Below are 25,993 nucleotides of genomic sequence, written 5' to 3' on the forward strand. Positions count from 1 at the left end.
TTATCTGATCGTGTAATTCACAGTAAGACCTTTAAACCTTTAGCGAGGAATGAGCGTTGTTTACCATAGAGAGAGGAAGGAGATGAGGGTAGAGAGAGAGTAGAGTCGACAACCGATTGGGTCCCTGTACCCACTGAGGGCCCCCTCCCCCAATCAGGGGAGAATTTGCTTTATACTTGGAGAACTGAGAAATACAAAGAACACTCTTCAAGAGAGCACGGAACATGCTTCTGAAGAGCTCACTATGCACACGTATAGTAGACCCAAAGACCTGAGAGGCAACGCCGACCAATACCGAGACCTTGATGCTGTCCACACTGACGATGTAGGACGCTTCTGCAAGAAGGCAAGGAAGAGGCTTGTGCTGTCTAGCGGAATGCAAGGTTACTGCGTGAGTGAGAGAGTGAAAAGCTAGAAGTGATAGATCCTATGAGAGAACTGAGAGATGACGGAAATATAGAGCTGAGAGTGAGCTGTGTAAACTGTAAAAGAGAGCTGAGAAAGCTGAGGAAACAGTGTCCAAATCTCTCTCCGTTTGCTGGTCCAACTCCGACTGTTGTGCTGCGTGGTCACCTTCAGATCAGGCTGAACTGATGGCCAAGGGACTGAGGCTAGAGCAGGGCCAGATCTGAGGATCTCAGGGGCTGCACAGGAGGCCGAAGTGGAGCTGTAGGAGGACTAAAGGCAGGAGCAAACTGAATGAGAAAACAGGGCAGCCAAGGGGCCCTTTTATAGCGCTGGACCGAGCCAACCCAGTCTGTAAACAGACTGACTCAGTCTGTATTACAGACTGGCTGGCCTACAACCAGCCTATAAAAAGCCCTCCTTGGCTCATTTGCCAGGGGAGTTTTTGGGCAGCCTTTGCAGGCTGCCTTCCCTTCTTACCTGTCCAGCCTTTGGGGACCCTAAAGGGACTCCTAACCTAGGCTAAGACCTAAACTATAAGATGGAAACACTTAACCTACTATTCTCCAGTGGGTACTAGTGAACAAGAACTGACTACTGACTTGACCTAAGGCTGAGAGACTAACCTACGTAGCTTGTGCCTGATTGTCCCTGGACAAGGGCTCACAAAGGGGTCACAGCATACGACAAAATCTCCTATCTGGGAATTATAATATACTTGGTCTGCGTGTCTTTACCCCCTTGAGTAAATCTGTAAGAGGGGTTGCGTATGTTGAGAAACCCTCCATGTGCGAGCTGTATGCTTGACACAAACCCACAAAGGATCGTATCTCTTGGGCCGTCATGGGGACAGCCCAACTTGTGATAGCTTGGATCTTCTTAGGGTCCAATCGAATCCCTTGAGCACTAATGATGTAGCCTAAATACTGAATTTTCAGCAATCCGAATTCACTTTTCTTTGCGTTGAGATATAGCTGGTTATCACGTAATAACTGTAGGGCACATCGCACATCCTTAATATGCTGCTCGGCTGTCGCAGAAAAGATAAGGATATCATCGAGAAAGATGAACATGCACTTCCCAATATACTCTGCGAATACTCGGGACATCATCTTGTTGAATGTTGGTGGTGCATTCTTCAGACCAAAGGGCATGACGACGAACTTGTAATGAGCTCGCTCAGTTCGGAAAGTTGTCTTTGGGATGTTAGCTTCAAAAATCCGGACTTGATGGTAGTCACTCTTGAGGTCAATCTTTGAAAAAAATCTTGCACCATTGAGTCTTTCCAAGATGTACTCGATGCGGGGCATAGGAAACTTGTTGCTTACCGTAAGTTTATTGAGTGCTCTGTAGTCGACACATAGTCGTGCGGACTTATCCTTCTTTGCCACAAATAGAATAGGTGCAGCAAAAGGCGAAGAAGAAGGTCTAATAAACCCTACGCGTAGTAATTGAGACAATTGCTGCTCTTACTCTCCCTCCATAGACTTTGAAAGTCGATAAGGGAACTTACTTGGAGGTGTCGAGTCCGGAAGTAGATCGATGCGATGGTCTTTTGGTCGGTTGGGAGGTAGCTGGGGTGGCAGATCGTCCCGGAGCATGATGTCTTTGAACTCTTGGAGTAGATCCACCATTGCTTGCCCCATCGGACGAGCGGCTTAAACTGCAGTGATCTGGCACTGGACATAGACAAGTGCACACATGGCACCCTTGCAACGGCGCGACTTGCTTGAATATGAGAGATTAATGGAATCCCTAGTATGCTCTGATCACCAAGTATCACGGTAGGCTCAGGTAAACCTTCCACAATCGTGAAGGTGTCCTGCCGCCAATTAGGCGTCGGAACATGCTCACGGAACCATTGAATCCCGAGGATCATGTCGCATCCCATCAAAGGAGTCAATATAAAATCCCGCGTAAACATGGTCTTCTGAATTGAAAAAGTGAACTGGATGGCCTTATGCGTGATGTGTGTGTAAGCCGGTCGTCCACTATAAGCTCGTGAGGCACCAAGGTGCACCCCACTATCTTGGCAAGCTAAGGGGAGATGGCATCTTCTGAACTCCCCATATCGAACAGGACAATAAACTGATGCCCGTTAGTTGTGCCATACGCTCGAACGAGCGCCTTCTTTTGATGTGAGAAGTCGCCCTCCTTCTTACCTTGAAAGACCACCGTGGGAACGGCGTTCAAAGCAAGGAAGACGACATTCGTAGCTGAGGATGGAGGCGGAGTTGGAAGAGCCAATACATTACCGACGGACGAAGTAGGTGCTTTCGCATCCTTTTCGGCAAGCCACTTCGGACAATCCTTCTTGCCATGCCCAGCGATGTGGTGGCAATGAAAGCAGCGATGTTCTTGGTGGTACCGCTTTTGCTCGTCGGGCTGTAGATAGCCTCCTGTAATACCTGCTTTAGCCTTCTCATCCGGAGTCATCTTTGGCTTGGACTCCCTCTTTTGACCAGAAGCCTGGTCATCTTTCTTTTGGAACTGGTTGTTCTTCTTCTGATCCTTACCCGCTGTGTTGTTTGACTGTTGCGGGGCTTTGGAATCTTTCTGGACCTGCTTGGGCTTTCCCCCGTTCAGCATCATCTCTTGATTCTGTGCGAGAGTCAGCACCTGCTCGTAATCCGGCGGGTCGAAGTTTCGAATGGTAAAACGTATGTTCATGTCCAAACCTCGAATGAATTGCTTCATCTTGGCGCTCTCCGTCACGCCCAACTGTTGCGCCAGTGTGATGACCTTATTACTGTATGTCAACACAGGCAAACTATTTTGGGAGAGAGGAGCGAACTCATCCTCTAGGTTAAGCATATATTGGGGTGGAGAAAACGGGCTTTGAGGTCGGTCACAAATGTTGCCCAAACAAAATTCGTCTTAAACGTTTTTGGGTCAGTATGCTCACTAGCCCAATGCTGTCACCAAGTCACCGCCTCACCTGTAAGATGAGGGGCTGCAAGGTGGACTTTATCTTGCTAATCTTGAATCCGCGCTAACGGAAAATGAGCTACAAACTGATGAATAAATTGCAAAATTGCTGAATGATCACACTTACCATCATACTTAACAAAATTTGGAGTGGACCGAGTGAGTGGTGTTACCTTTGTCGATGGCAAAGCTGTGGCGGAGACGGCCGCTGTGCTCAAACTTGCCTGCATAGCGGCTAACATTTGTTTGTGTTGAAGAAGCATCGCCTCTCGGTCTAGCTTTTGTTGTCTCTCTGCCTGGGCGAGCTCTGCGCGTCGCAGTGCCTCCTCATTTTTGCGTTCCTCACGCATCAACAAGAGCAAATTTTCAAAATCTGTGGTTCTTCTTTCTTCCAACGGCTTTTCTGCTTCTTTTTCCTCCAAACGTTGTTTTGTCGGTCCAGCTGTCTTCTGCTTTCTTCTAGTTGGGATGAATGTTCTTCGAGTTGTTGCAGCAGGACCCGATTCTGCTCTAGAAGGTTCCCCATCACTTCTTGAGCATTTGGCGGAAGCGTATCTTGTTGGTAGTCTTTCTCCTCTTCAAAGTCTTCACGATTGAAATCTTTTCCTGACCCTTCCATGGTGCTTGATTGTGTATCCTTTCCGGATCTCAGCACAACCATACACTCGCGGTAGTCAAGCTGGATACAGACCGAAGCTCTGATACCAATGTAACATGCAACGGTTATTTGATCGTGTAATTCACAGTAAGACCTTCTTTAAACCTTTAGCGAGGAATGAGCGTTGTTTACCATAGAGAGAGGAAGGAGATGATGGTAGAGAGAGAGTAGAGTTGACAACCGATTGGGTCCTTGTACCCACTGAGGGCCGCCTCCCTCAATCAGGGGAGAATTTGCTTTATACTTGGAGAACTGAGAAATACAAAGAACACTCTTCAAGAGAGCACGGAACACGCTTCTGAAGAGCTCACTGTGCACACATATAGCAGACCCAAAGACCTGAGAGGCAACGCCGACCAATACCAAGACCTTGATGTTGTCCACACTGACGATGTAGGACGCTTCTGCAAGGCAAGGAAGAGGCTTGTGTTGTCTAGCGGAATGCAGGGTTACTGTGTGAGTGAGAGAGTGAAAAGCTAGAAGTGATATATCTTATGAGAGAACTGAGAGATGACGGAAATATAGAGCTGAGAGTGAGCTGTGTAAACTGTAAAAGAGAGCTGAGAAAGCTGAGGAAACAGTGTCCAAACCTCTCTCCGTTTGCTGGTCCAAACCTCCGACTGTTGTGCTGCGTACGTGGTCACCTTCAGATCAGGCTGAACTGATGGCCAAGGGACTGAGGCTAGAGCAGGGCCAGATCTGAGGATCTCAAGGGTTGCACAGGAGGCCGAAGTGGAGCTGTAGGAGGACTGAAGGCAGGAGCAAACTGAATGAGAAAACAGGGCAGCCAAGGGGCCCTTTTATAGCGCTGGACTGAGCCAACCCAGTCTGTAAACAGACTGACTCAGTCTGTATTACAGACTCAGTCTGTTTTACAGACTGGCTGGCCTACAACCAGCCTATAAAATGCCCTCCCTGGCTCATTTGCCAGGGGAGTTTTTGGGCAGCCTTTGCAGGCTGCCTTCCCTGCTTACCTGTCCAGCCTTTGGGGACCCTAAAGGGACTCCTAACCTAGGCTAAGACCTAAACTATAAGATGGAAACACTTAACCTACTATTCTCTAGTGGGTACTAGTGAACAAGAACTGACTACTGACTTGACCTAAGGTTGAGAGACTAACCTACGTAGCTTGTGCCTGACTGTCCTTGGACAAGGGCTCACAAAGGGGTCACAGCATACGACAAAATCTCCTATCTGGGAATTATAATACACTTGTCGATGTAGCCAGTGTGTCACCTTGCACCCAAGTGGAGGGGTGCATGTGACAAGTAGCAAGTGAGGTTGGATCGAACGGGAGAGTCCCTGAAGGCTGACGAGACCCCCCCACAGTTGGTCCATAGATTGATGGAGGAGGTATCGTGATATCATACGAGTGCTTCATGTAGCACGAGATATGTCCTTTGATGAGATGGTTGCAATGCTTCTCGATTATGAACGAAGACACACAAATATCCATAAGGAGCAAGCATTATATTCCAAGGGTAAGAAGCCACAAACCTTTCAAGTGTACGTAATGTAAGAAGCTTGGCCATCCAGAGGATTGTTGTTTCTGTTTTGGAGCCAAGAGGAGGATGTAGTGGGAGTCATGTGTTGGCTTTGATAGGGTCTCTTTATCAAGCCTGCTGACCGAGTCCCAGGATATTGGTGTATTCCTAGACCTATGAGTTGGTCATGTAGCCATGCTAAGACATGAGCCTCTGAGTCATGTTGAGTCTCAAGCCATGAGAGTGCTTGGATCAACCTCTGAGCACGCTTAGACTTTTGCCTCTGGGGGGCACAGATTAGTAGTTCGTCATTGTCATGTTTTGTTCTTGGTTCCATTCCAGTAGTCCCTCACCTTTCCTTCATGGGGGGTGTTAGAACATGAAGGCAAGTTGAGTGTGTTTTAGTGTGTTCTACTAGGAGTTTTAATACAGTCTTATGTGTGAGTGCCACGTGTCATATTGGGAGATATCCCATATACACTTTGATATTCTAGTGTGTCTATCTTACATATGATTATACTTGTGTGTCACATCAACACACATCAAGGAGTCTACATCAAGCTTATCAATGTGAGTCTTTCCATTTTGATCTATTGCTCATTTCCATTGCCTTTCACTTTCATTATGTTTCCATTTTAGTATTATCTTCTCTGTACCTAGCCTACTCTCGGCTCCTAGTACCATTTCGTCTGTCCATCCCTCCCCGCTCTCTATCTCCGCTCGCGCCTCCCGCCTAGCGCCTACCTCCTCTCGTCTCCTTTCCCGCTCCCGTCTAGCGAGGCTGTTGTAGTCACAACAACAACACATAGCAGCAAGGGACGGTCCCTAGTACCAGATCGCGGCAGTGGAAGCAACAACAGTAGTAGCTTGTCTCGAACCCAGGTTGTGTGGGAGGGGGCAGCCTTCTTTTCGCACATCATCAACCTAAGAGAGGTACAAGAGCAGCCTATCTTCAGCCCCCAGGTTGAGCTGACCCCTGGGCTCAGTTTGGGGTGTTAGAGATAGCAAGAGGCCCCTAGTTATTCACAGGCCATCATGGAACCCTAAAAGGTGAAGACCTTTGTTTCAACCCCTATCAGAAAACCCTCCTACTGTGACATCGTAGCAACACCTAGCCCATACACATTGCATTACAAGCGGAGGGTTAGCTCAGACCCACAGGAGTAGATATATTTTCTACTGCATGAAGTAAGGGAGCTTAGACATATGGTTGCAGCTCTCGGGAAGAAAGTGATGGAGACGAGAACAATGGCAAACAAGACATCATACAGGAAGTACTACAAATATACATGGAAGCATCACCTGCACCACAGTTGATAACCAAAGTCCATGACAAGGTTACCAATGGGGTCAAAGGTCAAATCGATCAAAGAGAAAATCTCAGCAACAATGGACAGAAAAATCAACAAAAGTGAAGTATATGGAGAGGTGCAAGAAGAAGGAAAAAAGGGCGGCTAATGCTCGATTTCTATGCATTGGAGGATGACTTGAAGATTAATTTTTTCTACCAAGCTCCCTTCATGCCACCTTTGAAGTTGCAGGAGCAGAAAGCTTGTCACAGGACGAACAATGAATGGGCGTATAGTATCGTAGCGCAGCCCCTCAGATTGAATGGGACTTAAAGGATATAACCATTGTGGCTGCTATTGGGACACATGCTAAAGTGGTACTCAATGACAGGAAAGCAAGAATCAAGATCTCATGCAAACAAATAAGCTGAGAGACACCAAGGTATGGATATTAGAGGAGCTCACCCCGATTCAGCTCAAGATGAAGTCCATAGAATTGAACAAAATGAAGGACGCTCGCAAAGAAGGGAAATGGGCTGTATACAGAGATGGAAAAGCACTTATTAAAGATTTTAAATCCAAATTCAAGGACTCTCAATCTTAAACTGATGTAATACAGGCTGACAATCTCAACGAGCATAATGTAGCTTATCTATAATAACTTTGGAAGTGGTTATATGCACTCTCAAGAGACTCTTAGTCTATAACTGATGTTTGGTGTTTACCCTTTTGATGTGTGTGCTTTGTCTCAGAGTCCCTTGAGGGCTTCTGAAGATGTTAATATCTTTCTTTCTTTCTTTTCTCCCTCTCCCTCTCCACCATGTTCCTTCAATATTTATTTGATTAGATCTTTAAAGAGGCTTTCTAAAAGCAGCTGGAATTAAAATTTGGGCTCACATGGCTAGAAGATTAAAGATTTAAATGAACATTGAGGTCTTTGTGAGCAACAATGTGATAAAAAATATGACTATTAAAGGTTGAGGTGCAGAGAGAGATAGGCATAAATGCCTTTGCAAATAGGTTTGATAAAGTGATGAGACCAACTATATCAGAGCCATACACATAAGAGTTTGCTGAAAGTTGGTGCAGTCTGTTGTGCCATTGTCACTTGACAAATGGATAAAAGTTTTTGCTGGGACCAGATGACAAATTCTAGGATTGGTTAACACTCAAATTATCATTGACATGTGTTGGATCCTGAACTTATAAAGAAATCTTATGGCGTTGGAAATGAAATATATTTTGGGGAGCTAGCCCTTTTTTTCCCAAAACTAAGAGCTTATTGATGCTTAGTAAAGAAATCTTACGGCTTTGGAAATTGAAATATATTTTGGTGAGCTAGCCCTTTTTGTTTGAAAATTAAGAACTTATTGATGCTTAGTGGCACGTTTTCACCAAGAAAACCACAAATTGTCTTGCAGCTTGGCTAATGCATCTGAAAGAGTTCCAGATCTTCATAGTAGAAAGTAATGATTGGCAATTTGCTTGCAAGGGTCACTGGTCACTCTTTCCCTCCCTACGGTTTCTCTTCCGCTGGAAGTTTTCCTATTCAAGCTTGGATTGCTGGGCATTGTATTATTTACATGTATGATACTGAATCGGCCCCCACACAGCCTTGCTTCGTGGTGTTGGTTCTGTCACCCTTTATTGTTCTGGGCTTTGAGAGATGATTACTTTGATTTGTTATGCAGGCTTACCTACTACTCTGTATGGCATGCTTATTTCATTATTTGTGGAAAAGAACTTTTATCTTAATATCTCTTTTATTGCAGAGACCCAAAGAAGAAGTTGACCATCTCCTATCCATGCGTAATGCTTAATGTAGATGTGGCGTTGAACAACACAAATGATCAGTACCAGGTTTCTTTCCTATACCACTCATATGCAAGCCATCTAAACCACTATCCAGTAGGGACAGTGAAGTTGGTGGATTTTGTAGCTGAGCATATGTTCTTTGAAATTGAAACTAGGTTTTGGTCTGGTGACACAATTACTGTAGTGAATTTAAGCACCTTTCTTGAACAGACCTTGGCAGATTCAGTACAGCGAACATACACAACACGAAGTGAATGCTCAATCGAGTTTGAAGTTGATGGGCCTTACAAGGTGATCTCCTGGCAATTCAATTAACAAGCTGCTGAACAAGACGCCTTGCAGATATTCTTCAGACTAACCCTTGTAGTAAAGGCTTTTGATTTGAGTGTGTTTGGCATCTTTTAGGCTATGATCCTGCCAGCATCCAAGGAGGAAGGAGTTCTAATTAAAAAGCGGTATGCGGTGTTTAATCACGATGGTACACTAGCTGAGTTGAAAGGATTTGAAGTGAAACGTCGTGGGGAGCTGAAGCTTATCAAAGTGTTTCAAGTTAGTGGCCTCCAAGCTCTCTCTTCATTGTCACTTCCAATGGGTGAATTAGTATGATGCTTATTACATTTGTTGTTAGAGACCTGAGAAGCATCTATCTCTTCCAGTAGACCTGAGATAGAGAAAGGAAAGGTTTTTGAGGGGTCAATGCCAGATAAGAACTGTTTAGTGTCTCGCCCTCTGGAAATGTGATTCTTTAATGCCAAAGCTGGAAACAGTTGAAGTAAAGACTTGCATGTGCATGAAAGCTGCCTGAGAACTGAAAGAGGTGTGTGATGTCTGCAAAGGAGATGATATGGGAAGCTCTAGAAACTTTATGTGAGCAATTGTAGTGTGGACATCAATTGAAAGGGCATAAATGTTTATAAGTCTACATCTGCTTTCAGGCTGAGGTGTTTGAAAAGTTTCTTTGTGGAAAGACATTGGAGGAATGCTATGCTGCAGTGGCATCAGTTGCCAATCGATGGCTAGATCTGCTTGAAGTAAGGCTCTCATATGATCTCATATCTGATGTGCATGCTTCAAAATGTTGTTTAATATGAAGCCGCCATGCAAAAGTTATTCTACTTATCCAAGTTTGGTATCCTACAAAATTATCATCTTTTCATCTCAGTGTTGTCTTCCTGATGGTTGCTTCAACTCACTCTCATGATGCTTTATTCAGTATAGAATCTTTGCAGAGTATCTTAAATAAGTCATAAAGGACGATTGAGAGATTTCAACCCCTTGAAAGTGTTTTTAAATCCGTTTTGAATTCTATTGGCAATGTGAATTTACATGTTCATGTAACGGGATGACGTTTGATGCTTCTCAGAATGAATGGATGTTTGCAGAATCATGGTATTGATGTTGCAGACAGTGAACTGCTGGACTACATCTCCGAGTCGAGCACAATGAGTAAATCGTTGGCAGAATACGGAGAACAGAAGTCATGTGCAGTGACAACTGCTAAACGACTTGCAGATTTTCTGGGTTCTGATATGGTGAAAGATAAGGGGCTTAGTTGCCGCTACATTGTTGCCAAAGATCCACAGGTTTGTTCACTGGACAACACCATGATGGTGCAAAAAGCCTACATTGTTTGTATATTGCAATCTGAGTACTAGGAAGCTTAAGGAATCGATCCATGCCCCTTGTGCCTTGGATTGTCGTGAAAATGGAGTTCACCTTTTGAAGGGTTGTACTCTTTGGCTACAATGAAAATGACCTACCAAGATGTTCAAAAGAGTAAGGCTGGTTGAAAAGAGTGAATATATCCATGAACAAATGTTCATGCAAGAGTTCCTGTCCTTAAGAAAGAAGGACAGCCATGACAGGAAAAAAGAACAGAAACTGACTTCGGCTTGATTGTTCTGCTTTTTAAACGTTAAGTTTGATTTACATGTGTTTTTGTACGCGAAAACTAGTTTACTCCTAGCTTACGTTGAATCACGGGCACAGGCACAAGGATTTTCCTCCCAGCCAACCTCGGTGGTAGTAGTCAGCTTTTTCTCTTCTTTTTAATCGTTACGTGAAGCTCTTGCTTACACAATTCCACCAAGCCCCAAAATTCCCTAGATGGATCTAGTATGCCACATGTCTTTTTTTTTCAAAAAGTATGCCATATGTCTTCATTTTAGGGTCCCTCCTTAATGCATCATTTACCCCTCTCTTGGGATATCATTAAAACCATTTGCCCCTTGGCACATTTCATGCATTTAGGTCCCTTAGCCTTAGATCCACCTAGTCTAGTGCCATGTCACCCTCAGCAAGGACCTTGACCTTGATTCCTTTTTGATCATTTACACCCTTCCGAGGTCATGTTACCTCGACTTGAGCGTAACATTTTTGGACTTCAGAATAACAAAAAACTGAATTTGTATGATTGGATTTATTCTACTCTTACAAAGGTATATATGATTTACATGTGGCTTAATAAAAGTGTGGGGATTAGGAAATAAAATTGCACCCAAGACTAGTGGCTTGGGCTCTTGGAGCCAAGAATCTGGAAGAGAAATAGGAGGCTTTACTGACGCAGCTACAGGAGGTCAGATCAATTGGCAGCTCAAGGAAAAAAGCCAGTTCAATCTTTATCGCATGTTTTCTGGACCAAATGTCAAGTAGGATAGAAGTCTGCAGTGACGAAGATCATGGAGGATATTGAAGGATCTTATTCCAAGGAGCAGGTTTGAGGAACGAAGGATCATACTTTAATTGTTGCACAAGCAAAGGACACTAATTGAATGCTTTGCAATGGATTGGGTACTAGGAGAATGGGATTAGAGCACCCAATTTCGCAGCTTGCAGGGATGTTTAGCTGGGGGAAGGAAAGCATCACTTTTTTGCCATGAAGTGCCTATTGTTAGGGTCTGTTGCCAGATCCGATGCTCAGTTACACACATGACTCCACAAGCTCAGGATGAGGTTGGCATACAGCTTATTAGGTGAATTGATGCTATTTGAGTGACTTATGCTGTCCATTGGGTTACTCAGGCTACATGCAAGGGTCTAGATGGAGAGAGGACCAGCATCGTCGATTAGTGCCTTGAGAGTTTTTAGGGAGTTGCCTTCACCAGAGAAGGACATTATCAGTCTCAAGACCTTAGGTGTGCCCACAGACGGACTTGAAGGTGCATGGTGGAGAGGAAGAGAGAGAGGGTAGGCTAGGGAGAGAGATAATAATACTCAAAGAGAGACATAATGAAATGGAAATGAAATAGCAAGAGCAATGAACAAAATGAAAGTACCCACATGTAGACCAAAGAGCTTGGAGGCTTGACACTTGATTGATTTGACACTAGACAAGTACAACTCTTATATAGAGCATACACTTTTTTTTAAGTGAAATCTTATATTTCTGTGTGCTATATAAGGAAAAAATATATACTTGTAAATTTTTTCCTTATTTAGAGCGCGCGCACACACACACACACATGAACACCAATGCTTATGGGATAACTTCCAATTTGATGTCACATCCATAGGACACACTAGACTAGAACTCACACTAGAACACACCAAACCGACTCATCTTGACACCCCCCATGGTGGAATGGAACCAAGAGCAAGACAATGACGGTCATCGAACTGTGCAATGACGGTCTAGAACTAGACATGGCTCCCATGCTAACTCAGAGGCAAGTGAGCATGGCTCAGAGGCTAGTGAGCATGGTATAGACTCAGAGGCTCACCTAGCATGGCTCAGAGGCTCATCATGCATGGATGCATGACCAACTTAGAGGTCTAGGAGACCAAAGCACCAACATCGTGGCACTCACATGCCAGGCTTGATAAATAGACCCATCAAAACCAATACATGGCTCCTACAGTACATCCCCCTTCTGGCTCCAGGGACTAAGTAGGGACATGGAGCCACGCACTGACAAGAGTTGGAATGATATGCTACGGCTGCAGCTCGAACACCCTCTCCTAGCCCTAGCTTCTCTGCTCACGCTCTCCTCTCTCCTCCCCTTATAAATGGTCCCCTCCTCTTTCTTCCCTATCTTCACCTACTCTCCTTATCTTATTCCAATCAATTGGTAGTCTTTCCATTTGAAGCCATGATTATTCTCTCCCAGTCCACCCTTTGAAGTCTCATCTTCTTCTCTTAGTTGTTATCCACTAGCTCACTCGTTGATGTCTTCCAACTATCCCATTTTGCCAAGAGGGTACCTGCAGGGAAGATTTCTCTTGGAATTGCCAGATGAGTGGCGAGTTTAATAAGAAAATTGTATCTATGTGGTCATATTTGATCTCAACATGTGCTAAGGAGACATAATAATTCTGTGTGAAGCATGAATGCGTGGTAAGGGTAATTATGAGGGAAGTACTTATATGGAGTTACCATAATCTATGACAATTAGTCTGTGTTTCATGTTTGGAGAATTAATAGAACTTACCAGTTGTTTTGTGTGAAGAACATACAAACAGATGTGAGTTGCAACCTCTGTTTGATTGCATACTTAGGGATGCCATAGCTGTACTCTAAGTTGTTCAAAAAACTTTCTGGGTGGACTTTCATGCAGTCAAAACAAAACACTTGCTTTTGTTAAGGATACAAAATTTAGGAATAAAGATGGGCTTTTCCACTTTATTTTCCTGCCATATTAACAGATCCCTCTGTATTTTGTTCAAGTTGCATTGAATATTCTATGCAAGTTCTTTCCATTGTTAGTGCTTTGACTAACCAGCCTGCAAGCTCTTTCCATTGTTAGTGCTTTGACAAACCAGCCTGCTTTGACTAACCAGCCTGCAATTTCTTTCAATTGTTAGTTCTTTGACTAACCAGCCCGCTTTGACAAACCAGCCTGCAATTTCTTTCCATTATTAGTGCTTTGACCAACCAGTCTGCTTTTTGAAGTACTTTTAAGCATGTTAACATGGTGCAAAAGTCTCTTTACAATGGTTGTGGCTCAATGAAAGTATAGGGAACTCGTTTAGTTAGATGCTCTTTATTGCTGGCCTCTGTTATGCATAAGTAAAGGTGGTTATATATTAGCTTATAGCGTCTATGCTATGCATGACAGCTGTGAGTCAACTTTTGTAAATTAAGATGGCACACATTTTATACGTGTGGTGATGACAACTTCAGGATGAAACCCAGGCTCTTAAATGTTTGTAGAAAAGTCCTGACATAGACTAATGCTGTATTGCTGCTCTTCTTGGTCCTTAATTTCTGCTGTTAAATGATTTAGCACAATAGGGACTTCAAAATTTTGAATTGACATCAGAAGGTCATGAAGTTTTTGCTTGAAATGTCAGAACTTGTAACTACGTCTTTGAGTACATGGTCTCAGGGTGGTTTGCATGTATACACATCAAAATGTATCTATGTAAATGCAGAGTTTAATGAATGCCTATCAACAACAGATTTCTTTCTTCGTTTCCATTGATGGTATGAAAGGTCCAAATTGTGAAAGAGGGCAAAATACTAATCTGGATAGGAACTTGAAATATCACTGGAGTCAAGTTTGAGGCTTCATGCCAGTTGTATTCAGTTTTCCACAGTATTTGCTGAATAGGTTTGGCCCTTTTTTATGCCAGCTGCTATGAAAGCTGAATTTGATGCAGGTTTTGATATGTAGTCCTGATGACTAGTTTGGCTTGTCAGGGGGCTCCTGTCAGTGAACGTGCCATACCTGTGGCAATATTTGAGACTGAGGCAGGCCAGTTTTACGATCTTCGTTTTGAGATTTTTTTGTTAAGCTGCCATGCTGCCTATGATTGTGATATGCGTACCTCTAAGGCAAAGTTGTTTAGGAAAATTGTACTTTCTTTGTAAATTGCAGAAGTCATGAAAGTTTATCTGAGGAAATGGTGCAAGGTGTCATCTGACGCAGTGATTCGATCGATAATTGATTGGGATTACTATCGGCAACGCCTTGGCTCTGCAATTCAGAAAATCATCTCAATCCCTGCTGCAATGCAGAAGGTCCATTGGGATTTCTTTTTCTGTACAATGAACATAACTAAATGATATTGCTTGATACACAGCGATTTGGAATTTCAATTCTTTTTTCAGTCCCTAGTTTCACTCTGAGGGTCATGGGGCTTTTAAACGTTTTGACTGCAGGTTGTCAATCCTGTTCCGAGAGTTACACATCCCGATTGGCTGTGGAAAAAAATTCGTGAGAAGGATGACAAATATCGTCAAAAAAATCTTATTGATATGTTTGGAATGAAGCAATGTAGAAGAGAGTCTTTACCGTCTTCAGTCAGTCAAAGCGTAAACAAGAATACTATGATGGAAACTCGGCAATTTTTGGATACGGATATGGAAGATGTCGGCAGCAACAAAGAAAACTTACCAGCACCAGGTCCAAGACCAGTTGTCAAAACTTACCAAAGCACCAGGGTTAGTACTCAGAGTCCTAGTCAACATGGAGTGAAGGAATCTTTAACCCAAATGGCTAATGGCCTTGGACAAAAAGGAGGCATTCTTACTGAATCTCATCTTCAAAATGTGACATTCGATAAGAGTGGAGAAAAATGTGCTGATTATGGCGAATGGCTCGAACAAAAAAAGAGAAAGTGGAAAGAACTGAGAGAGAGGAGAAAGAGGCAGAGGTATGTGAAACTCAACTCTCTACACCTCAGTTCTCTCAAAAAAGAAGCAGCAGCAGTAGTGTCATAAGATCTGAGTTTAAGCATGAAAGCACTGTAACTGTTCACATTTTTGTACACGCTGTGCATGCACACATATATGCACACACATGCATGCATGTACTCATACACAATATTTAGTTGAGAGGGCATGCACGTGTCATTTGAAAAAATTGAGAGGGCAGCCGATTGCAGACATGTTTGCCATGATTTAGTTGGAGATCATATACATCCTATGGAGCTAGTGGGACAGATGTACAGTCGACTCATAGGCTACCAAAGAAAGAGCAAACACATTCTTTAAAATCTGGGACTATGACATCGTCTTGCTCATAGGTTATAGCATGTAGCGGCCTCATTGGTTGCTCTAAGATATTGTTAGGGACGAGACCCAATATTTGGCTTGCCTACCTTATTGAGTTTTTTTTAGGCCTCTCCACATAATATATGTCATACAAGATTGGCTCTCTTCCACCAGTTGGTGAGATATAATATTTATATTAAAGGAATAAATTTTATTTTTAAACCTCACCTTCTAATATTCTAGATTTTTGAAGTGCTTAGCAGTGGCTTTTTGGTTTCCTTCACATAGATAGGGGATGACACACAAAAAATATTAGTTTTTTTTTCTTGTCAGTCTTGTTACCAATTCACAAGTTTTATTCTTGATGGGACGACTATGTACAGGCAAATTGGACTTGTAGAGAAAGGAAATGTTCCAGCAGAGAAATCCAGGATCACAAATATAGAAAGACCATTGAGAATCTCTAAAAATCATGCTGGTGTTGGGGCTTTCTTTCGAAATCGCGAGGCTAATCTCTTTCACTCTCACTGGCAGGTGGGGGGTCAGTCTTACTCTTTGGGTGAACCTATGCAAAGCTCTCAAGAGAAATTCTATATTTATATATCTTAAATTGTTTGTAACAATGCTGTTCACAACATGCAGATCCTGCAACTTGCTACTACCAGAGAGCCAGGCGAGTTTATTGCATGGGTTCTGGCAGGAGGTGACATGTTTAAGGTTCCACTAAAAGTGCCAAGATGTTTCTACCTTAATACAAGGGCATCCCTCACTGATGAGCATCCTGGAAAGCGTGTTACTCGTATCTTGCCACACGGTCGTCCTTGTTTCAATCTTATTGAGGTACTTGAATCTTCTGAATATCGTGGGCTGCGGGAAGACACAAATTGCAAATAAGTAGAGAGATGCTCTTACTTTCCTATTGTAGATGAGGAGTTTCTTGGAACTTAGTTTGAATGTCCACACCTATTGGGTGCTAACGCTGTGCCCACCCTTTTGCAGAGCTGTACATTTGTTGAATATATTCTAAATTGGTGATTCTAATATTTGTCTAGGTGGTGGTTGAAGAACAACAGTTCAAGGCTGCTGGAAGAAAACTAGCTGCTCACCTTGCAGACCCAGAGGTCGAGGTGTGTGTCCATACCTGTACAGCTACACTTCAGAAGTCATGAGTTTTGTGGAACTCAAGCCTAAACATTATTTGATGTCAAAACTTGCTGGTCAAATTATTTAGCTCTAACTACTCTGGATCTAGATTATGGAAAAGATGAAAACTTGGCTATCAAAATTGAGCAAGAAGACTCGCTATCAAGTTTCACTTGTGCTTTTATTTCTACAAAAGTGATTTATCATATTAAGCTCCTTTTATAATGTTTTGGAGTAAGCATCCTTTTGATAGACAGTTGTTTGCTTTGAGACAGGGGGTCTACGAAACAAAGATGCCTCTCACTTTGCATGCAACAGTTCAACTTGGTTCTGTTTGCGCTGTTAATGGAAAGATTCATAATCAAGGCAGTAGGGATCGCTGGTCATTGGGAGATCTGATAATGAAGACCACAACTGAATGCCCATACTTGGTGGAATCGCTGTCCTTCTTATACTTATACCACAGGTCTAAGCCATTGCTTTCTGTTGGTTCCATTGGAGGTTTGATGGTTTAAAGGCCTGCATTTTTGTAGTCCATTTATAGTTTCTTAACTATGCTTTTCCATCTTCTTTGGTTCAATTTTTGCTTACAGCTCATCAGATGCAAGGGGTTTGTATGCCTTGTATACACCCTCATCAAGTACAGCTCTGGTTACCATTGTTAACCCCTTCAGTAATAGGGAGGTTTTTCCTGGGCAGCTTGAAAGACATTTTCGTGATGCTGCCCGTCTTCATTCAACATCTGACAACAATGATTCCTTGGACCTGGTATTTAAGGTATGCCTATTGTAAACGGGCTGAAAGTGCCAGGAATAGATTGCAAACCTAGGTGCAAGTTTTGGTATGTCGATGAGGGTTTGTTGGAATGTTAGCAAGGTTTTCATATTTTTTTCCCCTATTGTCTGTGTACATTGGTTGTGTTCTAATATGTGATCTAACTCGTAGGTTGAATATGTGACAAACAATATAGAAGCTGGAAGACAATTGCAGAGGACATTGGTTGAGTACAGGCATGTATTGCATCCTGTATCTCTGTTTGCACAAGTTTTTTTCAGTGTAGCTTTACAATCCAAGTCGTATTATGATAATTGGTGAGTCTTTGAAGATATGCTGTAGACATGGTGGCAAGCGGAGTGTTGCCATGCTAAGTAAATGTGAGGAAGCAGGATAATTGTTCTTTAGATGCACTCAACTTCATTTGTGGAACATTGCTAATGCTTATCTTTCCTAGAGGGTACAATAGGTGGCAGACTTGCTTGAGTCTTTGACCATTCAACGTTCTATTTTTGTTCTCTTGGGTTGGGCTAAATCAGCTTCATGCCTGCTTCTCTAAATGTTTTTGTCAAAAGCTTTGAAAGCATTCTTTCTCCATAAAAATTGAAGAAAAGTACTCACAAGATTCCAGAAAAAGTGGGTGCATTTTCTTTGATAGGGAAGACTATTGAATTGGAGACTGACTTGATCTCTCCATTGACAAACAGGGACCAATACAGGGGGCCCATGATTGCTGTGCTGGAGTGTCCTGATAAAGAACAATTGTTGAAGTCTGTCCCTATTCTTGTTGATCTTCCATGTGTCCACGTTGCTTATAACACTCGGGACAGCCAATTTCCGGTAGGCCAAAGTGCTGAAATAATCATCTACTTCAGTCTCTCGGTCCATTGCTGAAGTTGATGCTTTAAAATGTCAAGCAGGATTGTTTTGACGGGAATATTGAAAATTGATGACAGGCCCTTGGATGGCAACCTGCTGCTGCAAAAATAGCCATGCAACGTTGCAGTGCATGCTCCATGTGGCTCCAAGAGAGGATATCACTCTCTAGATATGCACATGTATTACTTTTTTGGCACAATGTCTGATCACTTTATTTACTTTTTTGAAATTCAGAATCTGCTTGATATTCCATGATAGCATTCAGTTGACAACCCTCCTTTTCTTCAGGTGCCTTTAGGGAACTTTGATTCAGATTGGATTCTTTTCACTGCAGACAATTTCTACGCTCGTGCCCTTCGTGATCATCAACAGGTTAATTGCCACTGTCTATGAAGGCATTTTAAGATAAATTTGATCTTTTTCAGCAGGATTTTAATCGAGTCTCTCCAGCACACAGCAGATGTTCTGATAGTCTTTCCAGGATTCTGGGGTATTAACAGTCTCTATGTTATCTGCAGGTTTTGTGGGTATCTGAAGATGGGGTGCCAGACCTTGGAGGTATTCCAGAAGAAGAACCTAGCTTTGCTGATGAGGTGACATATTTGTGTCATTTTTCACAGTTTTTCGCCTTTCCATGCAATTCTTATGAAATGTGACATGGAGCTGCTAGTTTACTGCTTGATTTTGCCAAAGTAGTCAAAAGGCGTTTGTGTATTTCTTTTCATACATGATCAGATTTCAGAGAAGAATTTGTTGAAGGAGTTCAAGGTTGGAGAGCCAATAAAGATTGGTCCCAGTCTTGAGCCAACGGCCAAAGTGACTAATTGAGTAGTGTGTAATGTGACCTCATGGATTTATATTTTTTGAGACATGTTTTTTATTCAGTCGCCTATGGTAATATGCTTTGAAAAAGATCGCGAATAGCAACCCTTGTGTAGAGGGTGTATCAGTTTACGGGTTTGGATTTGCATATGGAGGCTGTCGTAGAAACTCTAGGGCATATATGGTGTTCATGTGTGAGATTTTCAATCGGCTTTTGGGATTGGATGGATTTATAGGAAGTCAGGAATTTTATACGGAACTGTGACTGGAGAAGACAACATAGCTGGGCGTCGGGAAACCTGAAACCAGTCTTGACGTTGACAAAGCTATATACTTGGACAAGTCTGACCACATGGGGAGTGGTGAAAGGGTTAATTGACCATTTAGATGCCATAAGATCTCTGGTGTGGGAATCTCATTGCAAATAGAGTATTATGGGTATATTGGTCAACCAAAGGCCAGGTGACCTTTCCTTGTTTGACTAGTGTCAATGACATTAGATTAGTTTTGGAATGTTTTGACTAATGCAATAAACACATTTGTTTGCTTGGTGTGTATTGGCCCTCAAGAGAATCTTCTACACCGTTGTTGGCCATCTCCAATTTTTAGGATCCCATTGAAGCTATAATATGCGAAACTCTCGACAAGTGCAAGTCTTCAAAGAAACCATTCCTAGGAGCCTCGGTGAGCGGCTCGTATTCAAGCAGCTTATCACTTTAACCAGCTTTATTCTTCAACGACTCACTAGCAAATTGATAGGGTCTTTGATCATTGTTGTTGGAGTAGGTCATCAAACTAAAAGATAGGACTGTTTTACCTTCTATCGATATCAGGGGCTTCCGCTCGTGTCTAAGTTGGTATTCCCACCAAACTTGCGTGCACAATGGGCTACTTCTGTTCACAATACACCAATGATAGATATCATGTTGGGAGGTGGGCATTGAGTGTACTTCATATTTGTAAAGTGTTTTTTTTTCATATTATGGAAAATTTCCATGTGATTTGATGATATGCCATATGACGTGTGCATTTTGTTGTGAGCCCACGTCCCCCCAACCTGAAATTCGGCATCCGACGTCTTGGACTTGTTCCATGGTAAACTATGATCATGAGGGATCTTGAAGCACTATCTAGGAACCTTTGAAACACAGCAAAAAAGGAATTGCAAAACAGTGGCCACTGACACGAGTCCTAATCGCATTATAGCAAATCTACTCCAACCCATATAAACAATGGACAGTGGAACTAGAAGATCTGCATCGACACTGATCTGCATGAAGTCTCGATGGGGTGAGGATTTTAGAGGGATGGCAAGCTCAAGAAAGGAGATTTCTAACGAGGCTAACGTGGAAGGCCCTAAAGCAAGGTTAAGAAATACCGTGTGGATTAGATATCTAAGGGGTTTAAAGGACTCCAGACTAGGCTCTATATTGGCATGAGGGCTTCAGCCATGGGCATTCAAGATCAATATTTGGATTGTGATCTTGGACGTAGGCATTGTAGGGTGGCAAGCTGGTCCGATGCTGCTTCCCTTGTGGAGGGGATGTTTGTGGTGTAGGGCGTGGACATCTATTGGGCTAGGGTCAGGCCTGTATTCTAGAAATGAATGGTGACTATAAGATAAAACCACTTTGGAGAATCAAATTAGTTTACTTTTTGGAGATTTGGTTGATATGATTCATGCATTGCAATTGCACGGTACCGCCACTAGTGAGATTTATTCATACATCTAGGAGTTGAGTGATAGAACCGGTTTGAATAATATTGGCCAATGAGAATCGATTCTTATCCCTAAGAGCCGTGAAATAAGGTCCAAACAAGAATCTTATAGATTCTTGATATTTTACTTACGCGCAGAGTTGTGCTAGAATTTGAGACATTTTATTAATAAGGAGTTAGCTGATTTACATTTAATTTGATCAATCATCCATGAAAAAAAATAGACTTATTGATTCATGTTGTGAGTGGAGTTAATACAATTACTTATAAGAAAATTGAGTGAGTATTACTTGGGATAGTAAAGTTTCTAGATACAAATGCAACAATTAAGATGAATTCCATGCTCGTTTAAAATGATTGGAAGAATCTTTATGTTGTAATGGTTTAAATTTGTCCCTGGGAATTTCGAGGTATATAATATTAATTTGTTTAACAAGGTTTTGTCATTTAAATGACTCATGATGTAAGAATACTTGTTAAGAGATTAGATACTCTATACATAGAAAATTTTCCAGGAGGACAAGTGTTCGGCTCTCTATAAGAGTTGTGACATTTGAGACTTGTGTATATCTCTAAGAAAAGCATAAAGATAAGGAAAAGTTGATCCCTTGGAATGAAAGTAAGTCGATTTCCTTATTATTTTTGAATTCCACTTGAGATGGCATTCTATTTCATGGACTCATCATAGAATGAAATTGGAAGCATAGGCAAATTGAGTATTCTTTAGATAGATTTCATCCTTAAACTTGTTTTCTATTTGAGGAGTCAATTTGTTGTAATACTTAAGAATTTTTGAAAGTATGATGATTGATGCGAAATTTCATTGTTGTTGTACTTGATATATTCTTTAAGCATGTGTTTTCTTTTTTGAGTCTTGATGCAAATGCAATTCTTGTCTTTCAACTAGGTTGACCCATTAGATTATGTCTATAGTTAGCAAAGCGATTTGAGATTGATGCATATAAGGCTTTCGAGAGTCTTCTTTATGTATCAATATACTTATTAAAAATATAAATCGTGGAATGTATTTGGGTTGACTCATTGGAATATGGAGTTAATTCTATTTGGAGGATGAATAGCTAGTCTTCTTAGTTAGAATTTCTTAAGGGGTTGAAAGAATAGATGATTGTCCGAATAGAATCTGCTATGAAGATAGGATGCTCAGAAGAGCTAGGGGGCTGAGCTAGAATATGAATTTGACTTTAAAATTCAAGCTAGAATGGCTAAGGCACAAAGATTGAATATATAAGGTGAAATAGTAAAGCCTTCACAAAAGGTAATGTATTACCATTCTCAAATTGAGAATGCAGAGTAAGAGAGATTTTGGTCACATAATTCTATACCTTGATCATTTATGGCGAGGATGGAAGCTCCATTGCGATTGTTATGTGTATTTTGAGAATGGGAAGTTGTTATGTAATGTGGTCAGGATTGGTATTTCATAAATATAAGTTATGCTTACTAGACTAAGAGGGATTTGAAACCTTAACACTTTCTATAATATTGAATGCTAGCAAGTGTACAAATCATCTTGGTATCTACAAACCTACAAATTGATTCAGAAGCGTATGTACAGTACTATATCATTAACTGTTGATCAGGTCAAAAGTTTTTGAGCGGAATACTCTAGGCCAATTGACTAGTTATATCCTCTAATGAAATTCTTAGGGAAAGAGAAATATCTCCAAGAAAGGCTACTTGAAATAAAATGAAAAGAAGATCGGAGACAATTTGGAGGAGAGTCATAGGCTTTACCAAATTGATATACTTTAAATACTTACTTGTCAAGTATTGGAATTGGATATTAAAAGATTAACTAGTGATATAGTTGGTGATCCAAGCTTGTAGATGAGTAGACACTTCTTGACAAGGACTGAGTTTGAGCTTGGTTGATCGTCCTTGGGCAACTACTAAGGATAGATCATACTACAGATATGTCAAGGGTAAATTTCTCAACAACCAATAGATTGGAAGAGGTAGAGCTCATGATTATACTATGCTTAGATAGGAATTTTGGCTCATATTCTTGATATTCCTAGACTTTAGAAGGCATGGAAGCGCAAGTAATTATAGGATATACATAGGCTCTTGCAAGAAAAGACTATTAGATGTTCTCAAAGTAGAGCATGGTGAAATTTGGTAGTGACATATTGGAGTGGTCTTTGAGAATTGGGATATAAGGATGTGTCTATAGATGCCGGAAGACTATTTGAGATTTGGAAAATGTCCTATCCTATCCGTGATATTGATTTTGGCTTTGCTCTTTGGTCATGTTTGACCTACGAATTAGAATTTTCTCTTGTTTTCAGAATTCTTTGACTTCTCTTCTATGTACAAGAAGAAAGAAATATGTTGTAGAGAAATAAAGCTTCAGTAACCTAGCATATATTTCATATGGGAACCTAGGCATAAAGGTGGCATGAGCGTTTTGACCAGCTAGAGGCCTGGGAACTAGAAGCTATAATGACTCAATCTAACCTAAGCATTTTCTTGGGAGATTCAAGGTCTGTTGGAATATTTAGGAGAGAAGTGCCAGCTCAAAGAGACCTGTTCTACTCCATTTACGACGAGGACTAGATATTTTGAGGGGGGGGAGTGCTACATCCTTCGCTAATCATGGGTTGCGAAGGGGAGACCCTAGAGTGCGTGGAAAAGGCCTAGTGGAAGGCCCTAAGACTAAGGTTAAGAAATACCATCTGGATTAGAGGTCTAAGGGGTAGAAAGGACTCATGATATATTTACCCATTGCCTAGGCTTTGGGCCATGGGCATTTAGGGATCAGTTCTTGGATTGTGGATCTTGGCCATAGGCATGGCAGGCTGGCAAGCACCTCCTTTGTGGATGGGATGTTCATGGTATAGGGTCGACCATAGACCTTTCCCATGACCTCTATGTGTTCGGATGAGCCAGAAGAGCTCTATGGTTTTGTTGTAAGTTCTGGTTTGTGATTCGTGTAGTTCAGTTCCTAGTCTCTGGTTCGATGAAGATAATCGTGGTAGGTAGCTAGGAGAGGGAGTCGTATCGTGTGGTGGGAGATGTGTGTTTGAAGAATTTGACTGAAGGAAAGGGTCATCATTAATCCTCATCCGTAACCCCCCTTTCCTCCATAAGTTTTATAATCCTCTCCTGTGTTTTTGAAAAAGGATCTGATTTTAGGAATGGTAATTCGTTGATTGTAAACAAATCGGATATTTGCATATGGTTGATGAACTTCCCATTTGACAGTTTTCTCCTGGAACTGCAGGTGCAGCAGCCTACCCTAATATATGCTGGTGCTTACAGGACCATTGTCATAGAGCTAAAGGTCTGTTAATTTTTTGTCTGCAGCTGATTCCATAAGGGTAGACCATTTTTGTCAGACCATTACTCTAGTTGACGTCTTCTGAGGTATTGTTTGGCTTAAGTCTAAGCTTATCTTTTGTCCAATCGAATATGCAGAACTAGGTTATGTACAACAAATTTTATCTGCTTTTCACTGCCTCAAATCTGTGTACTTACTGGACTTTGTTTTCTTTGAAACTACAGGTGCTTCATCTTGCGGTAGATGCTCTGTTGAAGTGCAATCAGATAAATGAGATGGAAGGAGGTGCATTGTTGGGCTTTGAACTTGATGCAAAGGTAGGAGGTGCACAAGGAAGTGGGGGTTTTGAAGCTTGGGATGAGAGCAGCTCATGTACTGCTGCTTTCCGGGTGCTGAAGCAAATGGTCCAAGGTTGGGTATCTGATGCAGTCAACTCTGGTAATGTGTTTGCTGATGCTTTGCTTCAGCATCTCTATCGCTGGCTTTGCAGGCATGTTCTTCTAAACCTTAGCATTACCTATGGATCTACATGTGTTTTAGCTAGAGACTTTTCAAGTCACATTCATGCTTGATGGAGTAATTTTAGACAGATTATACCCTTACTGGCAGTCAAGGGCCATTTATTGGATTCTTGTACCCATACTTGAATGGAACTAGTATTACTACAAACTAACAACATCGGCATGTCATTGTTTGCAGTCCCCAATCAAAGCTGCATGATGCTGCTCTCCACCGAGTCTTGCATAAGGTATTTCAACAAGCAATTGAATTTCTCAACACTTTCCCCTCTATGGGAGTGACACTTGGAAGATTATTGAGGCATTCTGGAATTGTCGAAAACTATAGGTATAGCAGGATGAAAATGCTGACACAGCTGAGAACTGGCTAATCCTTGGGTCCCTTCAATTGAGCAAGCATACGAATTTTGTAGCTCATTTACTTAGTCAGTAGTTGCAGTGTCCTTGGCCCCTGATTGTAGAGGATATAATATAATCTTTCTTATTTACATAATTTCAGAGAATCAAATTTCCCTTATCAGTCGTCACATAAAAATTTGCATACAGATGCCGACATCTTCATTTATGTGCCAGTAATGTTAAACTGAGTGTTCCTAGAACCTCATAAATATCTTAGGAAGATTCCGAATGAATGCTCGTATTGATTTTTGAAAGGTACAAAGCTTAAAAGAATGTGATTTGGGTCTTCTCGTGCTGCTTCTGCCAAGAGCACTATCGTCCTCAAGGAGTTGAGGGACTGTCCTTCTTCTTGGAGGTCACTATAAGTTTGGACAATGATAAAAGGGACTGAGCTCATTTTCTCTTGTGCAAAAGAAGACACTGGATGGTTGTATTCACAAGTCTGCCCAAAAAGGATCTAGCTACCAGGGTACAGCAGGTCACAGTCAGTTTAATGGCCTTCACCCAGCCCTTTGAGATCTCAATCATTTCTGTCTACCGGCAGGATATAACCTACAAATAAGGTTGTCTTCTAGTCTATGTTTCTTGCCCCCTGCTCCTTTTCCCTCTTTTCTCAAAAACAAAAACCACTCCCATATACATCAAACCATTGGCACTGCGACTCACAGGATTAATGTGCAAGGCCTTCGTTCCAGTTGCTGTGGGACAGTGTCTTGTAATATTTGCCTAATCAGATAGGCAATTGTTTGAGCTGTAAATTGCCATTTTGTTGCATTAGTATGTGAATGAGAGAACAGTGTTGGGAGTTTGCCACGGAGGTGTAGAGAAGTATTGGGATGTCTCCATTATAGGATGCGGCAGTACACATTCAGTCTATTGAAATACAACGTAGCTGAATTTCAAACTTGGCTCATCTGAGTAGTGG

The 25,993-nt window shown here is 41.9% G+C and overlaps 1 protein-coding gene across 1 annotated transcript in view; it reads left to right on the forward strand.

Moving 5' to 3' along the window:
• The window catches only part of LOC147890124 (DNA polymerase epsilon catalytic subunit A-like), a 67,116-nt gene that overhangs the window by 37,500 nt on the left and 3,623 nt on the right, over positions 1–25,993 (forward strand). The window contains exons 22-42 of the mRNA XM_087390102.1: positions 8,537–8,624; positions 8,790–8,870; positions 8,985–9,128; positions 9,515–9,610; positions 9,962–10,162; positions 14,218–14,272; positions 14,396–14,538; positions 14,680–15,173; positions 15,897–16,047; positions 16,156–16,353; positions 16,566–16,640; positions 16,932–17,122; positions 17,250–17,433; positions 17,602–17,666; positions 18,138–18,270; positions 18,387–18,488; positions 18,598–18,681; positions 18,828–18,902; positions 24,095–24,154; positions 24,376–24,641; positions 24,851–24,899. Coding sequence (XP_087246228.1) covers positions 8,537–8,624; positions 8,790–8,870; positions 8,985–9,128; positions 9,515–9,610; positions 9,962–10,162; positions 14,218–14,272; positions 14,396–14,538; positions 14,680–15,173; positions 15,897–16,047; positions 16,156–16,353; positions 16,566–16,640; positions 16,932–17,122; positions 17,250–17,433; positions 17,602–17,666; positions 18,138–18,270; positions 18,387–18,488; positions 18,598–18,681; positions 18,828–18,902; positions 24,095–24,154; positions 24,376–24,641; positions 24,851–24,899 — 2,935 coding nt within the window. The remainder of the gene's footprint in view (positions 1–8,536; positions 8,625–8,789; positions 8,871–8,984; positions 9,129–9,514; positions 9,611–9,961; positions 10,163–14,217; positions 14,273–14,395; positions 14,539–14,679; positions 15,174–15,896; positions 16,048–16,155; positions 16,354–16,565; positions 16,641–16,931; positions 17,123–17,249; positions 17,434–17,601; positions 17,667–18,137; positions 18,271–18,386; positions 18,489–18,597; positions 18,682–18,827; positions 18,903–24,094; positions 24,155–24,375; positions 24,642–24,850; positions 24,900–25,993) is intronic.

This window comes from Dipteris shenzhenensis, chromosome 19 (genome assembly GCF_047967505.1).
Source record: "Dipteris shenzhenensis isolate YYH24624 ecotype China chromosome 19, Dip_SZ_1.0, whole genome shotgun sequence".
NCBI lineage: Eukaryota > Viridiplantae > Streptophyta > Polypodiopsida > Gleicheniales > Dipteridaceae > Dipteris > Dipteris shenzhenensis.